A 21,556-nucleotide genomic window follows, 5' to 3' on the forward strand; every position below is an offset into this window, starting at 1 on the left:
TGAGGATCAAGCCACACTCTAACCTGTCTGAAGCCCACAAAGTTCTCTCAGAACCTAACATAAAAACATCAGTTCTTTATTTTTAATAACCAACTAAAACAGGTTCTTATGAACCCTATTGACTAAATTACTCTTTTCATCCCATTCCAATTGTTTCTATTCTTCTTAGCTAATGTTTATCAAGTTACTGAATAGTACTACTTACTCTTCAGCTATTTAGATATAAATAAATAAATAAATAAAGGCCAAAGAATAGTATAGATCACTTTGCATTTATTACATTTAATTGAATTATTTCAAATTACAGAATTCAACTTCAAAATAATATAATTAGTGCTTGTTGTTATTCATTTGCATTTTTCCCTCCTGAAATTTTAACACAGCAAAAACACCTTAAAGACATGTAAATAGGTTCAGTGCACTTTTAGTGGCTCACAGCTATGAGACAAAGACCAACATTTTTCCATAAAAATTAAGACAAATAGCTCAATATCTTAAAATATTATTGACATGAAATAAAGAAAAAAATAAAATACTGCATTTTTACCACAACTGCTTTGCTAGATGAGAGAAGATTGTTTAAAATAATGCTCCTCTGCACAGCATTTACTGTAGTTGGCATGGTTGGCACCAAGCACTGGTAACTGCTCCTCTTCTATCTCCAGTTTTTTGGAAGGACCCTTACTAAGAGGAAGGCCCACTTTCCTCTTAGCCTGATCTGCCTGCCTCCACAGGGCCTACACTGGTACAAGTCTGATCCTTTTGCTTTCCTCTACTCTTATGATTTTGCTATCTTCCTTTTATTCTCCCAAGATTCACACTTGCTTCCACCTGCATTCTCAGCCAAGATGAGTTTCCCAGAACTCAGACAGCTGTGTACCCCACACTCCAGCTCTTATTCCAGATGATGCCCCTTCACTTGACTGAATTATGACTGTAAGGTAAGAAGATGATCTACCAACAGTAATCATTCTCCCTAGTTTATAGTCACATCTCTTACAATGCAAAAGAAGTTGGTGATGTCTCATTTAGAACTTAAAACAGTTACTAGTTTAAGCAAGATATATAGTGCTCTGAAGTTCTTTCCTACTATTGTTTTTAAAATCATTAAAATATAAAAAATTGTAAACATTCTACTGAACATTTCAGTAGAAATTTTGTAACCCTACTTTTTGAGGGTTCAGAAAGAACAGAAGTGACACCACATTCCCTCTGGGAGATCCAAAATCATGTTCCTGGCTCTAACCTACCATTACACATCTCCCACCATTAGGCAACTCTATAGGTCATGCATGTCTCTCATGACAACTGCTGCAGCCACTCATGAACGCCCTTGTAACAAAGCAGTAGCTCAGTGTAATCTCTCCCAGATAAGCTGTCCACAAGCTGCTGGGCTCCTTACATCCACTGCTCTACACTCAACCCAGCCTCAATGACCATGCAAACACATAGAAGCGAGGACACAAAATATTGGGGGCGCCGCTTCTGCCACATGCTGCACTTCCTATCTCTCTGTCAGAGTGACAGGAGAATCAGGTCGCAGTGCTGCTGACGGAGGTAGGAATACAGAGGGAGCTGAAGAGCCCAGCCACCAGTGTCCACCACGTCTGCAGAGACAGCACATTCCCTTCACTCAGACACTGCGGGGAGCTTGAGGATAAATCTTGTCTTCTATTTAAAAGGAGAAACCTATGCAGGAAACTCCAGTCACTTTTCATTGCTCTTAGAGCATGGTTTTATTGTGTTTTTAAAAGGATGAAAGTAACAAGGTATTCTGTTTTTTAAATGAGTAACTTAAAAATTAATTTAAAAAAATACTGCTTTGTTTTTTAAGAAGGAATATATTAAATACAAAGGACTAATGAAATCTAGAGGCTCTCGCGACTCCCCTTAGCATCTTTCAGATCAGCTATAATTACTGTAATAATCTAAAACCAGAATTCCACACCTGGGTGATGAACAGTACCAATTAACCAGAGTATTAAGTGCAATGACTTAAAGCTATATTATCTGAATAGTCTCCATGGTGAAGTGTCAGAAAAAAATAGTAAATATTTTCACAGCACCATAAGGTCTTATAAAGTACAATTTCAGTTATTAACATTAATGTACAATCTTGAGATTCTGGTCCATCATTCATATTAGGCTGATAATAGTTCTGACAGAGGCACGTAGGCACAACTCTAACACGAGAATGATATATTTTACTGAAGAGCCTGTATGGTATACTAACTCACTGTTTTGGTTGCATCTTCTGAGTAGCAGTGGATTTAAAGGCCAGGAAAAATTGTCTTGCCATTTATACTCTAATCACAAATTTTAACTTGCTAAAAGAACCAAAGGGGTAACTGACTAAGATATCTGCCGTAACAAAAAAATCCTTTTATATGACTGCTTTAGTACTATGTGTTCTTGTGGGGTTTTGTATCTATGTGATAATATTTTGTAAATGACTCTGTTTTTAACTTAAGAATACAGTGATTCACTTTTCATTTTAAAAATAAATGGAAATGGAAAACAAATTTTGCAGCCAAATTATCTGCAATTATGTATAACAAGTTATTTCTAATAAAAACTGTATTACAGATTGGATCCCCCAATATCTAGCAAGCTCACTGGTCTCTTGAACTAAGTGTGTGTTGTGCCAACTTAGTTCAACACTGATCTAAGCAAAACATAATTAAAAGTAATGACTTGCCTACCAAAAAGCATATGCTGCATTCCAAAGCCAAATATGAATTAGGTTTGGGATTATCAATTCCATGTCTCCCCTCTATTAATGCGGAGAACTCAGACTTGGCTTTACTACAAATGAGCTAGCACTACAGTAAATTTGCTATAAAATTACTTATAACAAAATAAATATTTTCAGTCCCTCTACACTAAGTGATATATAAATCATTAGCAGTTTATAACATTAGCTTAGGTCACTCTTGGGGACCCAAACATACTGTACAATCCTGAGTAAAAGATTAGGGATACAGTTTCTCAGGGACTTCTTTATCAGGATTCATAAATGAAACACATAAAACCACAACTTGTAATTATCCCCATTTCCTTAGAAGTACCATGAGTTCTTTTTACTTTGGTAAATAAGTTTATCTATGTAAACCATTTATTTAGATGAAGTAAAATGTAAGAGCTTCTGCTAGGACCCCTCCATCACCTTTTGACACTGATACAGTAAATAGTCAGGAAGACTAGAGCAGGAGGATCTGAACCACAGGGCTAATACGTCACCATGAACTCGGAAATGCAGCAAACAGGGGACGGATGGGAGCAGCTGACAGGCCAACAGTCCTTCATTGCCTACAAAATAAGTAAGTCAATCAATCAAAATTCTTTAATACAAAAGAATTTCAGTAGACATTTCTACAAAAAAGATTACAAATGACCAATAAGCACATGAAAATATTCAAATCACTGCCCATTAATAAAGTGCAAATCAAAACCACGATGAAATACTTCACATCCATGTGGATGTCAATTATCAAAATAAAGAGTAACAAGTGTTAGGGAGGACAGGGAAAAATTGGAACTCTGTACCCTGCTGGTGAGAAGGTATATGATGTACTTGCTGTGAAAAGCAATATGACAAATTCTCCAAAAATTAAGTATAGAATTACCGTATGAACCAGCAATTCTACTTCTGGGCATATAACCTTTCAAGCAGGAGCTCAAACACAGGTTATCTATGCATCCATATTCACAGTGGCATTATTCACAATAGCCACAAAATGGAAATAACCCAAGTGTCCATCAACAGATGAATTGATAAATACAATGTGGTCTATTTATACAATGGAATAGTATTCATTAGGAAATGTTGACACATGCTACAACATAGGTGAACCTGGGAGACATTATGCTACACGAAAAAAGCCAGCCACAAAACAGCAAATATTATATGATACCACTTATATGAGGTACCTAACGTAGTCAGATTCATAGAAACAGAATATGGGATGGTGGGTGTCAGGGGCTAGAGAAGGAAAGGAAATGGGGAGTTAAATGTTTAAGGGGTACAGTTTTTGTTAGGGGAGAAGGAAAAATTTAGGAGATGATGGTGGCAATGGTTGCACAACATAAATGCATTTAATGACACTACACTGTACCATTAAAAAGTGGCTAAAATGGTAAATTTTGTTATGTATATTTTACCACAAAAATTCTTTAGTAAAACCTGAAGAACACACTTATCTAAAAGATACTAATAATAGGGAATAGGGTTCTAAGAAATCTGACATTTTTAAGAGCTGACTTGTGCTCTGACCGTGGGGAAGCCCTTACAAACACAGGACTGCCCTTTCATAACTCACGAACCTATAATGTCAACAACATGAAGTCTCAGTTTCTGTTGCAGTGTCTTTAGGGCAGCAGGCAGGGCAGCTTGAGATTCTGACATTTTCACATTTTGCTTCACATCATTGGCGAAGGATAACCAGAGTTTGCCAAAGTCTTCAGTTGAGATTTTTAATGGTCTGAAAATAATTCTTAAAATTAGATTGATGTCCAAAAGAATGAAATGATTCTAAACAAATAAACATACATTTCAAATGAATCACAAGACTAAAACAATCATTGTAAATCTGGGTCCCATAAAACTTAAGTTTTTAAACCAAGTATGATGTGAATGCTAACCATCATCCTCAAACCTAATGAAAATAATGAAAGCAAGACATGTTATTAAAGTGCACGTTTCTTCAATAAATAACCTAGTTCTCTCTTTTCCTGAGTATTTGTGATTGCAATCTAATTTTACCAAGTAATTTCATGAATCACTCAAATATAATATAAAACTTTTCTTTCATGTACACTTTGAAATTGGGGATAATGAGACACTCTATTAAAGTCATATACAACAGTATGAATACAAAGACCCAGCACCTTAAGTAAATTACACCAAGAGAAAGGATTTTAGCAAATGTATTTTAAAAATGGTTCATGAGACTAAAGATCAAATAGTTAACACTGTGGTGTCTTAAGGTGGGATTATAGGGAACTTTTTTACATTCTGCTTATATTTTTCTACAGCATTGGAATTTTTATAATATGTATATATTGATTTTATAATTAGGAAAATATTTTTAAAGATACAGAGGACCTTATTAATATGCACAGAAGAACTGTTATATATACTGTGCTTCTTTAGGTTATGAATGCTCACCATGGGAGACACTCATAAAGAATATAAGCTTTTCTTATAAAGCACCATGGGTATAAATACTTTTTGACAGATTAATAAACATATTCTTACTAAAAAACGTTAAAGAGCAGACAAAAATTGTAGTAGTGTAACACAAGTGGGTATGTTGCAATTTAAAAAATTTTACAGCTAATAACTGGTAATCTGCACTGATGGTTCAAGCAGCCTTCATTTAAAAAAGTTTGAATACAGTACAATATATTCATTATACTAAATGAGAGATAAGAGGTTGTATTCAATTACTTTGGTAACACTGTACAGTGCCTAATATAGTACTAAATACTGTATGTCTAAAAGTTAACTTTGTTGAGTAATTTTTTTGCAGATCTTTAAAGCTTAATAAATAGGTTTTATGAAAGAATTAATCAAATAAATGAAATACAAATGAGAGAAATTTTAAGAGCTTTTAAAAAAGCCATGCAGAAAATGGGACAACTGTAATAGCATAATCAATAAAATATATATTTTTAAAAGGCCATGTAAAATCTTTAAAGTTACTGCAGTTTAAACATTACTTTAATCTCAGTTTCTCTCAGAAGTTTTCTAGGATCACTAACCAACTCCAAGCTAAATCGGGTCCCTTACTATAATCAAACATTGTATCATTTATTTTCTCTTCAAAGCACAATTCACAATTACGTACGCAGTTATATAACTGATCAACGTCCCATACCTAGGCTGGAGACTCCCTAAAAATAGGACTGTGCCATGTTGTGAGCTGCTATTCTCCCCAGAACCTAGCAGTGCTTCTGTATAGAAAAGAGGCCCAATAAATATTTGCTGAATGAATGAATAACCTGAATTAGCATTCCAGAAAATATTTACCTAATGAAATCTAACAGTGATAAGTTTACTGAAAAGTCGAGCTGAACAACATGAGTATCCATCATTTGATAACTTATAAAACCAGAAAGATTCCCTTCTGTAAAAGGTTTTTCCATCTGCACACTATATTGAAAGTTTTTGGTGTTTTCTGCTTCTATTACAGGCAAGCAGCACCCAGATTGCTCAGTGATCTGTAAATAAAAGCAAAAAAAGCATTGAAGAAGGGGTCAATACAGACTATCATATGAATACCAATTTTCTATTTACCAGTAGTAGTATAAATGCATAGTATTGTGAAACGATAATAACAAACCCCATTATGAAGATGAGTGACAACTTGAGAAAAATTCACTAGCACAAATAATTAAGAAATAATAGTACACATGTCAAAAATATGTAAGAAATGTCATTACAATGAAAGCCTCTGTATATATATATTTTTTTAGAGTATTAAACTCTAGTCTTATGGCTCTCAATCCTGGCTAGCACCAGATTTTTAAAGCTAGAAGAGTTAAAAAATAGATATATACAGGTGTCTTCCCTTCTCATTCTCTACCCTTAAGCTCTGGTAGTAGATAGAGCTCAGGCAATGGAACTGGGTTTTGTTGTGTTTTAAGTTCCACAGGTGCACATCTAGAGTCGGGGACGTCTGCCCTGGTCAGGCCCAGGTAATAACCTGTTCAACACATTTGAGCTCATAAAAGAAATGGGGTCAGTTTTGCGGAATACTGATTTACTGGTCAAATCTCGTAATAATTCCACCAAGGACAGCCACACAATAATGCAATTAGCATATTTCCAGAAATCACAATGGCAGTCTCTTAGAGCTAGGGCAGAAACGATTGATGCCGGAGCACTCGGCATGATGAAAAGGCACACACTATTAATATCTTCACTTTAAGCGTGAGGAAAACTGAGGCACAAAGCAGGCATATAACTTGACCACGTAACAGCTAATAAGCAGCAGAAGCAAGATTCAAAGCCAAGCAGTCTGAGTCAAAAGTCTATATTCCTAGCTCCTTTGATCTATCAAAACTCACTTTATACAGGGTGGGGCAAAAGCAGGTTTACAGTTGTTCGTATGGAAAATAACACAATAATTAATAAATAATAATACAAGAATAAACTCTGTGTTTTGTGTACTCACAACTGAAAACTACTTTTGCCCCACCCTGTATTTATGGCCTTCCCCAGTATAATCTTTTTTATGTTTCCTTGTCTCTTTTGAGTAATTCATCCCTACTCAAAATAATAAAAAATCTGGCACATCTTTTACCTTTTTTTGCTAAAGGTGAAAGAAATGTATAAACCATCAGAAGAGCCAAGAGCAGAAACACTAAGTAAGAACTGTATAGGTAGGGCAGAAATAATAAACCATTCATTGTCTTACCTTGAAATTTTCTGCAGGAGCAATTTCTAAGTTGGTACTTTTCAATTCCAAACCACTCTTACTGGAAACCAACCATACTATCAATAAACAATCATCGTTCCAAATTTTGTAAGAAGACACTGATATGGTTTCATTACTACAGACTTCCATAAGATCTGAATGCATGTGTTCAGTAGTTTCTTCCAACAAAGAAGCTAAGGAGGTTTCATTGGCAACTGAGGCTGCAGTGGATTGAGGAGGGTAAAAAACTTCCATGTTATTATCAGCAAACAAAGAAGGTGTAGACTGCCCACAATCTGAGAGTTTCTCAACCAAGGATAGTTCTGTGAGTGATTCAGAATCCAAAAGTTCTGAATTGAGGGTCAATTTCTTTAGTTCTTTGTCTTCTCTATCCTGCAAATTATCCAAATAATACTCTTCTTCATAAGTCACATTTGATGAAGAACTAAAGGAAGAACAGGTCATATTATGAACACCAGATGTTTCTCCACTTTTGGTTTCCTTGACTTTTGATTTCCTTCTGAACTTGTGAGAGATGGTATCTGCTTTTCCTAGCTGGAAAATAAAATATCATAATAATATAAAAAGAAACAACTCTTCTAGTCATGAGTTTTAAACATTTTTCTTTGATTTCAAATGAGCAATTTACTAACTTGCTAAAATTCTATCTATAAAGCATAGATTTAAAAATAATCAGAAATGAGTAAAATTTAAGCCCTGAAATTCTGACAGCTATGTACCTTTGAACTGTTAGCTAAATCTTATTTCTCATTAAAAATATATAAAATCAGAAAAAGAAATAATGTTAAAAAAGTCAATTGTGGCCCTAGCCAGGTAGCTCAATTGGTTAGAGCATCATCCCAAGGCACCAAGGTTGCAGGTTTGATCCCAGTCAGGGCACATACAAGAACCAACCAATGAATAAGTAAATAAGTGGAACAACAAATCAATGTTTCTCTTTCTCTCCCTGTCTCTCTCTCTCTTCACCCTTCTCCTCCTTTAAAAAAAAAAAAAAGTCAATTGTGAAAAATTCTAAAAACTTGTTAGATTTTAGAATACTAGAGTACAGAACTGCACAAACTAAAAACAGTGAGAAACCTATTTTTTGAATTTCTAGAGTTATCCTATAGAAGGTAAGATATCCTCAAATATACAAAGGATGGCTCAAACTCTGATTCAGTAATCTATAATAATCATGATTTCATGGCCTGTGAGTCAACAAACAGGGAGGATAAACTGATTTTACCTCAAGAATCAACTGGCAGTGGCTGACTGGAACACACATCAGGAAAGAAGTCTGTAAGCGACCAGTAATGTCTGCTACAAACTCAAGACATGGAACAGTGAATTTTCCATCCTCGAGCTAACCCTCCTGATGAAAGGTGTGCAAATCTATGTTAGGAGAGATGTGTCCCCTTGCTTCTCAAAGTTCTATCTAAAAGCAGGAGAGCAGATTGGCACTACTCTAGTCCAAGGCCTCCTGGGGCTGTCCTTCACATAATTCTAGTTAACCTGAATTCGAGTTCCCTTTTCATACCTTCTCATTCTCTCAAGTCCCAACAGCTCTTCCAACTCTCAGCAGGTAAGTCTGTGTCCTACCTTTCAAGTCAGAAATCATCAAACAAGAACACTGTTTTAATACAAAAGCAAGTGAGGGTGGCTGGAGGAAGGACCTCCATTCCAGGAGCCATGGGACATGACTTACACACACAGTCGCTCCCCCCTTATCTGTGGTTTTGCTTTCCATGGTTTCAGTTACCTGTAGTTTCAGTTACCCATAGTCAACCACAGTCCAAATATATTAAATGAAAAATTCCAGAAATAAACAATTCATAAGTTTTAAACTGCACATCATTCAGAATAGTGTGAAAATATCTCTCACTGTCCCAGTCCGCACATTCCAGGATGTGAATCATCCCTTTTTCCAGCACATCCATGCTGCACATGATACCCATCCATTAGTCACTTAGTAGCATTCTGGGTTATCAGATCACCCGTCTCTGTAGTGTAGTGCTTGTACTCAGGTAACCCATATTTTACTTAATAACCCCAAAACACAATAGTGATGCTGGCAATTCAAATATGCCAAAGGGAGGCAGCAAAGTCCTTACTTTAAATGAAGAGGTGAAAGTTCTCAATAAGGAATGAAAAAAAACTGTATGTTGAAGTTGCTAAGAACAAATCTTCTCTCCGAGGAAGGAAGAAGAAATTTGTGCTAGTTTTGCTGTAGCAACTCAAACAGCAAAAGTTACAGCTACAGTCAGTGATAAGTAATTAGTTAAGAAACAAGCATTAAATTTGAGGCTGGAAGACATGAAACCGTGTTTTGAATGACGGCAGCATGTTGCACAAGAAAACATTGAGCCTATACAATGACTTCAGCAAGGGACCCCCTGCAATGAGTGAGACGAAGCCATTTACTGCAAGCAAGGGATGCTTACATAGAATCAGGAAGGGAAGGTTTGGCATTTTTTATCTCACATCACCACAAGAAGGGTGAATACAGCACAACAGGATATTGTGATAGAGACCACACTCAAACAGCTTTTATTATAGTATACTGTTATAACTGTTCTCTTTTTATTATTGTTGTTAATCTTTTACCTGTGCCTAATTTATACATTAAACTTTATCATGGGTATGTATGTATAGGAAAAAACATAGTATACATAAGGTTCAATACTATCCACAGTTTCAGACATTTGCTGGGGATCTTGGAGCATATCCCCCATGGGTAAGGGAAGACTAATGTATATTGGACTGCTCAATAATATTCTTCAGGTCACAGATGCTCTCAGTTTATCTTTTTTTCCTTTTCTGCATTTCATTTTGGATAGTTTCTATTACTTTGTCTTCAAGTTTAATATTTTTGTCTGCACTAATATGCTGTTAATCAGAAGCTACACAAGGCAGAAGACAGTAGAGTGACATCTTTGTTAAATAAAAGAAAGTCAATCTAGAACTCAATACACAGAGGAAATGTCTTTCATTTTTTTTGAATTTTTTAAAAATATTTTATTTATTTATTTTCAAAGAGAGGGGGAGGGAGGGAAAATGAGAGAGAGAGAAACATCAATGTGGGAGAGAAACATTGATTGGTTGCCTCTTGCACGTCCCCAGCTGGGAACCTGGCCCACAGCCCAGGCATGTGCCCTGACGGAAACTGAACCAGCAACCTTTTGGTTTGCAGGCTGGTGCTCAGTCCACTAAGTTACACCAGCCAGGGTGAGAAAATGTCTTTTAAAAATGAAGGTGAAAAAGAAAGCAAGGTTGGGGGGACCCTTAACCCTTAGAGTGTATTATGTAAAAAATATTAACTAAGAGTGGACCACATACCTAAAAATAAAAACTAGTTAAAGTGAAATATATCAATACAGGCCCTCAATCTATATAACTGAGAATTTTAATATTACAGAAATTGGAAGGGAATAGATTAGTAGAAAAAAAGCAGCCATCCAGAGAAATGAAAACTAAAACCACAATAAGATAATACCTTGCACCTGTCAGAATGGCTATCATCAATAAATCAATAAACAACAAGTGTTGGTACAGGAGTGGGAATGCAGATGGGTGCAGCCACTATAAAAAACAGAATAAAGTTTCCGTAAAAAAACTGAAAAACGAAACTGCCTTTTGACCCAGTGATCCCAGGTGTATTCTGAGAATATACCTGAAGAAACCCAAAACACTAATTTGAAAGAATATATGCACCCCTATGTTCATAGCAGCATTATTTACAATAGCCAAGATTTAGAAACAGCCCAAATGCCCATCAGCAGATGAGTGGATAAAAAAGCAGTGGTACAGTTACACAATACCACTCAGCCATAAAAAAGAAGGAAATCTTACTTTTTGCAACAGCATGGATGGACCTGCAAAGTATTATGCTAAGTGAAATAAGCCAGTCAGAAAAAGACAAGTACCACACGATTTCACTTATATGTGGAACATAATGAACAAAATAAACTAAGAAAATAGACTCACAGACACAGAGGACAGACTGACAGCTGTCAGAGGGGAGGGGGTTGGGGGACTGGGTAACAAAGGTGAAGGGAAGGAAGGAAGGAAGGGAAGGAGGGAGGGAAGGAAGGAAGGAAGGAAGGAAGGAGGGGAAGGAAGGAAGAAAGGAAGAAAGACATAGACAAAAGTATGGTGACTGCAAGAGGGAAAGACAGGTGGGGGAGGTAGAAGAGGGTAAAAGGGGAATAAATGGTGACAGAAGGAGACCTGACTTTGGGTGGTAAAGACAAAATACAATATACAGATGATGTATTATAGAATTGTACACTTGAAACCTATATAATTTTATTAACCAATGTCACCCCAATAAATTCATTAAAAAATGTTTTTTAAAAAGGAGTCATGATACAGATGGAGCATATCCAGTAAGAACTAAAATACTGTCTGCTTCACCCTAGTGAGAGAGGAAATGTTCAGGTTGAGAAATTAGAGGATACATGCTAATTCTGTGATCATTTGCTTTCCCTCCTTTCTGCATGCCATATGAATTACAACATAGTTCCTCACAGAATTCAGGGTTCTATATAACACAGAAATAACCTCATTTAAAAAAACTATTCTAGTGATTGCTGAGGGGAAACACATAATGGGTAACCGAGAAAGAATTTAGCATAATTTAAATAGAAAAAGATTCTAATTCTATGTCTGATTTCAAGCCCACCACAGAAAAGTCTGATAATTAGTCTGTTACCTTGAATGTTCTGCTGAGAAAGTCCCTAACTCTATGAACTTCTGGAGTAGACAGGACTCCTTCAATACCAGCAAGGAGGTTCACAAATCAGGGCCCTAATAAGCCTGGGTGCACTGTAACTTTGACACAATCTGACCTGGGTGCACTCTGAGAACTTGCTCCATCAGTGTCTGAGCATTCACCGGTACCCTCACCACAGCCTGCTAGAACAACTCAAAGACCCAAGATCAGTCACTTTGCTGCTGAACTGCATATATTGAGTGAGACAGCATTAAGATACATTGCTTATTAATACTTTTAGGCTGAACTTGTTTTTTTCTTAGAAGGGGATGAAGATCAAGTCTGGTAGAAATGGGATCTGGAAAGAGAGACATAGGCAAAGGGTGTAGCCTATAGTCTGGCCTAGTGTTGACAGGGATGGAGAGAAAATTCCACCAAGAAAGGAGGATGAAAGAACCAGGGTAACGTAAAACTGAAGAAAACGTCTCTCTAATCACAATTTTGCACTAGGGAGGTTTATCAGCCTACCAAATTGAAAATCACATGGAATTCTCAGATGCTCAAAAACAGCGACTGTCCTTCACTATAATTTTTCATTCATTTACTATAAGAATAACATATTAGCATAAAAACTTTTGAAATCATCATAATCATAATGCTTGAATGTAGTTTTCATTTTTGTATAATTTATTTGTCTCAAAACACTTTTTTCTCAACAGTTATAGGCAGGATGTAAATAAAATTTTATCTTCTGTTTTTATAATAATCTTTTTTTATTTTACAATGCAGTATTTATCATTTTTAATGGCTGAGTAATATTCTGAGCTAATATAATTTAGGTACCCATTCTCCTGTTAGATACCTAAACTGATCCCTATTTTTCACTATTAAAAACACCGTTTTGAGAAACACTTTTTCCACAGACAAATCAGTATTGCTGAGTTGTTATTATCATTGATAGTACTTCCATCAAGCCCCAACCCACTCCAAAATTGCCCTCCACCCACTCCAGTGAGAATATCCCTGGTTACATCTGTAATTTTCTTTGGGCTCTGACTCCTGCCCTAGCCGACTAGACAGACTAGAGAGACCACCAGACTCAAGCTGAGCCAATCAGATTTTCTCTTTCAGGAATATAAAGGTGTGTCGTTGGTGGGCCTGGAGCTAGGGAAGCTATTTCCCACCACGTATATAAATGACGGCCAAGGGCTTTTATAGAGCCAGGTTTTTGTTTGAAACAGGAGACGCACTCTCAGAGGAATATAACTGGCTACTTACCAAATTGACTGTACTTTCTGATCCTAGCCCAACAAATAACGATGATGCCAGCAGCTGCTTTTCTTTCTCCTCTTTAGATTGGGTAAGGACTTGAGACTGGTCCTTTTTTGTTATAGGTTGATCTACATTTTCCATTACTATACTCTGTTGAGGAACAGGTGGAGCTTCAGCTTCATCACTAGTTTTGCTTTCCTTCTTGGGAAGATAGCCTTCTTTCCCCCACAATTTCTTTATACCTTCCAGCTTCAAGCTATTTGTCCTAAGGAGATTGATAATGAAATTAAGTCAAATTAAATAATTGCTGAATAATGACTTTCTTGGGGCATTTAAAAAAACACATCATTGCCACGGCCTTTTTTTAGAAAGAGCTTATATATTGTATTCTACATGCCAGAAGTAAAACCTCATCTCTAGATTTTATTTGTTACAGCCAACCTCCCCCTACCCTTCTGCCAAAGGAATTAAGACAGAACTCTAGAATTAGTTTAAATTTCAGATCATTTAATTTTCATTTAATTGCTTAAATAAGTTATCCAAGAATAGAACTACTGTAAATCAGTTCCTTCACCCCACTGACTTTTCAAAAATACATTAACTTTAATTCTGATGAGTTAAAGATAAGAAATGACTCTTATGTTTCTTGGCTATAATCACTTAATGAAAGAATTAACCTTACGTAAACTAAATAAATAAAATCCTGTGGAAAGCAAAAAAAAAAAAAAAAAATCATTCAAATCCATACCAATGTGTAAACTTACCCTGAATGCAAAAGGTTTTCTTAATATGAACACTAGCTACATTTTCAACTATTATAATATACTTTGTATGAAGTGAGTTAATCTATAAAAGAAAAAATAAGATTTTTGGAAAAAGTATGAAGAATTGGGGTTTTTTATACCAGAGTTAAAGAAGAACTAAAGTTGGGATTAGAATTTGGACTCACTTACTGTTGTCCTAAAAGCTCCAGCTATGAATCTGGAGTGTCTAATATAATCATAAGTGCTGAAACGGCCAAAGATTGCCTCTATAATATTTATATAAGAACTATGTGTCCTTGGCAGTTGGCTCAGTTAAGTAGCCCTGTCATAGTCCAAAATAGCATTTCAAAAATTTGTACTACAAGACAGGCAGATCATGAAATGAATCTAAAAAGAAAAACTCAGAAATGTTTGTATTGATTATTACTCCCTTCTACTTTGTTAGAATCATGATCCATCTGATTTTCTGTATTATGCCAGAAACAAAATTAGGTAGTTATATTTCATACTGAGTGAAGAACTAATGCTATTAAGTACTAATTGGCTGAAAGAAAATCTGAATGTTAATTAAAAATGACCTACAGGGAATTAGTCCATTCTTCCCTAATAAATTTTGTTGCTAAATGGTCCTTTACAAGTATCTTCATTTCTTTCTTTCAGGTACCAACGAGTCTTCTAAAAAGTTATTTAAAGAATAAAAACTGTTATCTATCAACCTCTTAGAAGAAAATGGGCTGTCCCTGCGTAAGAAGATCCAAAAGTGGTCATGGGAGCCACTAAAGCGACCCCCAGCAACGCTAGGATGCTCAACAGCAGCAAGTCACACGGATTCATGAATGTCTACAGCAGAATAGTGTTTCTACAACCCCATTTACCAAGACATACACTTTAATGATTTGTTTTTAAAAGCAAGTTCCCAAGTTTTACTAATAAATGATTCAAATATTAGTTTAACAAAAAAAAAAAAGAAAAGGAAAAGAAGAAGGCAGGTGTGTTGGACACTAGGATGCTCCATCCAGATTTTCATGAGTTCAGTGAAGGACTCTACGGTCCCCATTGTTGGCAGTGCAACCCCCTCAGGGACTGTCTTAGGGGCACGAGGCCACCTCACCGAAGATAATGCCCCTTCCAGGGGCAGCCCGCATGCAGTGACCAATGAACAGAAGAATAGAGCCTTGTCTACCCATTTTGGCCCAACTCAGTACAACTCTGAAGGGCCATCCTAGCTTAACAACTCTTCACTGGGTCAGTAAAAGCTGTCATTGGCACTGTATCACATCTTAACTTCTTCCTTTGCCCAAACCTGCCTCTTTCCCCTTCCTTCCATAGGTACTGATCCCAAGGCACCCCTTAATATTCTACATGCTAAATTCCATCATGCTGTGTGCTTCTCAGGGGACCCAATCCAGGACAATAAGCAAAATGGGAAAGGGGAAGAAAAATAAGCCTGAAAGTAGCCTTGAGCTATTTTCTGGCTTATTTCCTCTGCATAACATGTCTATTATCAACATAAATTTTCTCTGTCATGTATTTTATACAGTCTAAAAAAATAGGAAAATAAATAAGAGGGTAGCATAAAACCTTCATATACAAAATATGATGACACATATCGTAAAAGAATTTAACATGAGTCACCTTCATATAAATTTTGACAATAAAAAAAAATGTAATTTGTGGTTTTATATGGTATACCTTTGTATTCTTTTGAATTAGACCATTCAAACAGAAGTAAATTCTGGCCAAGCAACCTTCAAAAGATTAGAGATATATTTTAACTCAGCTCTAGAAATTCCATATGAGGTAGGGTGCTGGCTGTAATAGGGCTTAAGGAAAGTAATTCTAAACTGGGCTGGCTACTGTCATATTATCAGCTTGGCAGAGACTACAGAAGAGTGACCATCTCCTCTCTAAAGCTGATCCACCTTGCCAGTTACCATATAGGTTCCTAATCTAAAATAGCGTGTGAGCTGTGGTCCTCCTTGGAACAGCATTTTAAATTCACCCCTTGTGTTCCGTTTTATGATAATATGGCATATGTGTAACTCCTTAACTACTTTGCCAAATGTCATTTCTCTGAGGGTAGCACATGCATGCATATAAAATTTACAAGGCCCTGACAAGTCCCCCAGATCCCAGTTCAATACTAAAAAGCAGATGCTGTAGATTGATGTACAGGTAGAAAGGACTAGGTTTCTTCCTTGGGTTTGGAGGATTTCTGTCTTTTCTTCCCTTGCCCCTCAGTTCCCCATTTGAGGCACTTAATTGCTATCACCCCGACATGTGCCCCATTTGAGGCATTTAATTGCTATCACATGCCTACAAATCATTCTCTCTCTCCCATGCTTGGAACACCAAAATTAAATGTCTGGGTATCCAGAAAGCAGGAAAAAAAGTCTAAGAAAGAGAATTTGAACTTATGCCAGTTCATGCAACATACTATCCTATACTCCTCATAATCTATGTGTCTTTCTTCTGAGAAATACTTCTTAGAACCATCTCCCTGGAAAACCAACAAATACAAAGCTGAACATAAGATAAGGTGACTGATTCCTTAATGAAGATGTGAAAACTCAAATGTCATCCTTCAAAGTTGTCACCGTTGAGATTTTATCACATTTATTCCAACAATGCTGTCATTACTCAAAACACCTGAACTCTTTTAGACAAAGCTAAGAATAGGAAAGCCATTTTTTAATTACTTTATATCACAAAAGCATATTGACCAAAGTCATCCAGATTGATTCCAAATTTTATCTGAAAAACTCAGCTTTTGGATAATGAGGGCAATCACTTTTTTTTTTTTTTTTTTTGGCAATGAATATCAATAACAGCAGCTACCATTTATCAATCACTGTGTATTCGACTGAATGAGGCACTTTGCATAATTATCTCATTTTATTAATTTAATCATGTTTCCAAAAGCAATATATTTATAAACCCAGTATCAAAGTCTACTTTAAAAGAATGAAAGTTTGGCTGCACATAAGACATTTAGACATATGTATCACCCATTTTCAAGGTGGTGGGAAAGAAGCTCTAAAAGCATTTTGAGTACACAACTTTCCCAACTGAAGTCAATCACCTTATTTTATCTTCATCCCTGCATCTGTCAATCTTCCAATGAGATGGTTATAAATAATAGATGATAAGAAATGTAGAATTTTTTTTTTTAAGAAATGTAGAATTATATGCTCAAAACTCACCTGGGTATGTAAGTTTTCATATACTTGTTTAAAAAATATATATACACACATACATAGACTATGTAATAACAACACACGTATCATCACTATGTGTAAAGCTTGTATACATTCTATGCTGCCTGAGAAATAAGCAAGCTTCCTAAGGTATAAAGACATACTATACATTATCAACACTTTGAGAGCAATAAATAAAAACAACTAAAACAAAACCCATACAAGATTCAGCTTTCAGGATCTCTTCTACATTTAAAGACATTTAAATGCTCCCATGTTCTCAATTTTAATAAAAAGGAACTTACTCTTTCAGCCCTGTCTCAGCACTATTTCCAGATATATCTGAACCCAGAGAAATGCCAGCAGGAGACTGTCGTCCAGTAAAGCCGGATGAAGAAAAGGAGAGTCCATATGGTTCAAAATTGAGAACTAGAATTTTAAAACAATAACAGAGGTTCATCTTTAAAACAAAGCAAAAATTACTTTTTAAAAAGCAAAAATTATCAAAGTTACCATTCATTACTGAAATAAAATAATTGAAGATGAGAATCCAGTGACAATTTTTAAACTGAAAGGGACTTTTGAGATGACCTAACCAAATATTTATAATAATAATAATAAAGCAGCTATGATTTATTTAATTCTATTTCATATCATTAGTTGATCAAAGACAGTCCATTTTTATCATTTTACCTCCCTTAGAAGCTAAGAAAGAATTCAATTAGGATAGACAACTGATAAACCAGATCTACTGAACACTTCCTGCTCTCATGCAAAAATGTTTAAGCTATGAATGAAGAGATGACCACATTTTTGCTTAACAAAATGGCACATTCCTGTACCAAATGGACAAACATAGCCCTCGGTGTGAAATCTCCCTTACTGACAAAGAACAAGGTTTACTTAGGTTCAGGTTCCTTTGAGTTTAAACCCAAGTGAATTCAATCAAAGCCGTGAACTCTCCTATTGCTATTGCAGTAGAGCAGATGCCAATATCCACTCTCTCCTAAGAACCCTTGATTCTTAGCTAGTATATGGCCACACAGAAAAGAGATGACATTTCCAACTCCTATGCCATTTGACTGAGTTCTGACCAAAGAAATTACGCACACGTTTTGTGCACAACCTCTGGGAGGAATCCTCCTGGAAGAAAAATAAACATCTTTCATCTCTCCCTTCCACTTCTATATTCATGAAGCCAACATCAATCCTAGGCTGCCTACTTACGAATTCCTTTAATGGGAAAGAGTAATAACCTGCTTTGCATAAGGCCCTACTATGCTTATTTGTTTTCTAATATATTACTTAGCTAAATAAACCTAAACCTAACTGGCACATACATCTTTTTGATCTGTCTGGATTGTAATACAAAGGGCATTCTTAAATCATAAAAAGTATCTTAGAATATATAAATGTGAACTTCTATAATTATTATCCTCATTTTACAAATGAAGAAACTGTGACAAAGAGTTTGCCATGAACTTACCCAAGATTACAAAGATAGGAAATGATACAGCCAGAAAGGAAATCAGACACTCTGGTTCCAGAGCTTCACTCTCAACTACTATATTATACTGCCTCTCCAAAAAAAAACAGCATCTAATCAAAAGAGCATTCAATAAATGCATGTTTATTTGTTAGGTAAATGAATGAAATAGAAGAGGAATCAATGTGTAATAGAAAAAAGTAATGGGCTGATTAGTAAGCAGGAGAAATGAGTTCTTGATATAGGTCAGGTGTTAACTGGATGTATGAATTAGCCCTTAATTTCTTTGATGGGTTCAGAGTAGGTCAGCAGTTTCCAAATGCTGATTTGATAGCCAGAATCAAGCTGATTTCATAGATCACCCATGGACCTTTTTGGACATAACAGCCAAGCTTTCAGAGATTTAGATACAGAAGGTTTAGTAATGAGGCTCAAAACTCTGTATCATTTTTTTTAAACTCTCTTTGTGATTATGATTCACAATCATGTTTGAAAACCACTTGTCCAAATCTTTCTAAGATCTTTTTCACCTAAAACATCCTCTCATTTTAAGCATTTCAATGATCTAGTTTAACCTTCTATCCTACACTGGCCTCTTTTTAATAGCATCTGTGACAGTGGGTCATTCAGCCTCTGCATTAACACTTCCAGTAAAAGTGTATAGCTCCAGAAATTATTCCTGCGCACAACACAGAGTTTAAGCTGAAGAGTAAAGTAAGCATAAGGAGTTTAAGAAAAGAACAGAAAGAATTCAAAATTAGAGCTGGGAGTTTGAGAGAATAGAGGAAAAGACTAGACAAGGAAGAGGACAGGATCTGGAGAACAGTCACATAAAATGCTCATCCTGTGGCAAAAGAATTCAAGATGGTCATCTATGGAAAGCCTTGAAAGGCCTGAGGTTGAGAATGAAGTTCAAACCACATTATTTTTATTCTTTAGTGAAAATTTCCTAAGATCCTTACAGAAGTGAATGATAAGAAGAGCCAAAGATTTTTAGGTGTTAACTAGAAATAAAGGGCAATTCATACAGAAGAGAAGGCATGAGCTAAAGGCAGAGAGAGTCCTTGGGAATTACAAGTTATAGAAAGTAACCCAAGTGAAAGATAAAATATAAAGTACCCAAGGCGTAAGTAAGAAATTCAATATTTAATCTGTTTGTATCCTTCATGACTTCAGAGGCCTTGATTATACTCACACTCCTTTTAAAGTTTTTCTATTATGTAAGTTTCAGGTGTACAACATTCTAACTTGACATTTGTATACACTCTAAAGTGATCACCCCCAAAAGTCCAGTTACAATCTGAATACTCTTTCTTTATCTTACCTTATCCTACAATTTCTTTATACCTGATCACTTGGCTATACCTGTCATCCCAGTTGCTTTTTTTTTTTTTGAGAGACTAACAATTTTAACTTGATCTGGTTTTCTAAAAGCCACAGCTCTGTACACATGAGATCATAGTGCTATTTCCACTTGCTATTTCTGATTTTATTTAACATTGGGGCTACAACATATTCAAATACAACATATTCAAATAATGTCTTAATAGAATAATCCATAATGATTCCTAAATGCTTGGGTGGGAACTCGTAATAAAAGTTTGTTCCCTACCATCTCATCTGTTTTTTGTCAATTCTTAGTATCCTACAATAGTTTCCTGAAATTTATTATAAACTTGGTATTTTCCTTCCCAAGAGAGCTAAGTATCATTCATAAAAGTGACATTTAACCACTACTCTCTTCAAATGACTTATAAAAATCTCAGGTAAGATCAGTATGAGATCTGATTGATACTTGAAGGATTCTAGAATTAATACCTTATAAAGTCAAAAATACCTATTTTCCCCCTACTCTTTATTTTCTGCCTTATAGCCTGTCCAACTGTAAGAAATATAATTTTTATAACTTATTCCTCAAGTATTTATTAAGCACATGTTATGTCCTGTCTCATAATTGATTTCTTTTTCCATGATGTAACAGAAAGTCTAAGCTCATGAAATTTTAATTTTACTTTAGAAAACTTTTGAAAAATAGATTTGGGAAGAGAGGGGAAGAGTCTAATTTGAGAGCTTAACCCCATTTATAATGATGGTTCTATGGGAAAAAGAGTACTTGGCAAAGGAATACATTAGCTGGGGAATTCCAGGACTATCTATTATATTTACTCAGCCACTTAACTTATTTTAAAAACAGAGACAGGCAGTGCCAGGAATTAGGCTCCTCGTCCTACCTCCCCTTCCCTACCCAACCCCTGAGTTGCAGTAATAGCAACTGGTGGTCCCAGACATATTGAAAATAAGGAATACAGCAACTGGACAACGTCTCCCACTCTGGAACTCCAGATTTTCACTCTGGATGTCATAAGGCCTCTATACACACTAGAGTCACAGGTTGGGCAATTGTAATTTCCAAACTCTATTTTTCCCCTCACATATTTTATCAATACAGAGTGGGGCAAAAGTAGGTTTACAGTTGTTCATATGGAAAAATAATACAATAATAAATAGAAATACAAGAATAAACTCTGTTTTGCTACATACAACTGTAAAACCTTTTGCCCCACCCTATATGTGAGGTGTTAATGGGAAGGAAATCAATTACCCTTTGAAAAAAAATTGAATTTTCTAGGCCATTTGGTATCACTGCGCTAAATAATGTCAAAAACGTTAAAAGAGCAAATATTCCTACAAAAATATAACATCAA

The 21,556-nt window shown here is 35.7% G+C and overlaps 1 protein-coding gene across 1 annotated transcript in view; it reads right to left on the reverse strand.

Annotated features, from left to right (window-relative positions):
• Positions 1-273: 273 nt before the first annotated feature.
• Positions 274-21,556, reverse strand: part of AP4E1 (adaptor related protein complex 4 subunit epsilon 1) — a 57,132-nt gene continuing 35,849 nt past the window's right edge. Inside the window, exons 16-21 of the mRNA XM_054565430.1 lie at positions 17,671-17,794; positions 13,411-13,669; positions 7,422-7,976; positions 6,032-6,222; positions 4,324-4,481; positions 274-3,309 (exon numbers count right to left, since the gene is read on the reverse strand). Of these exons, the coding sequence (XP_054421405.1) occupies positions 3,149-3,309; positions 4,324-4,481; positions 6,032-6,222; positions 7,422-7,976; positions 13,411-13,669; positions 17,671-17,794 (1,448 nt within the window). The 3' untranslated portion in view covers positions 274-3,148. The remainder of the gene's footprint in view (positions 3,310-4,323; positions 4,482-6,031; positions 6,223-7,421; positions 7,977-13,410; positions 13,670-17,670; positions 17,795-21,556) is intronic.

This window comes from Pteronotus mesoamericanus, unplaced genomic scaffold (assembly GCF_021234165.1).
Source record: "Pteronotus mesoamericanus isolate MK-2021 breed Mesoamerican mustached bat unplaced genomic scaffold, CSHL_Meso_final contig_164, whole genome shotgun sequence".
Classification (NCBI taxonomy): Eukaryota; Metazoa; Chordata; class Mammalia; order Chiroptera; family Mormoopidae; genus Pteronotus; species Pteronotus mesoamericanus.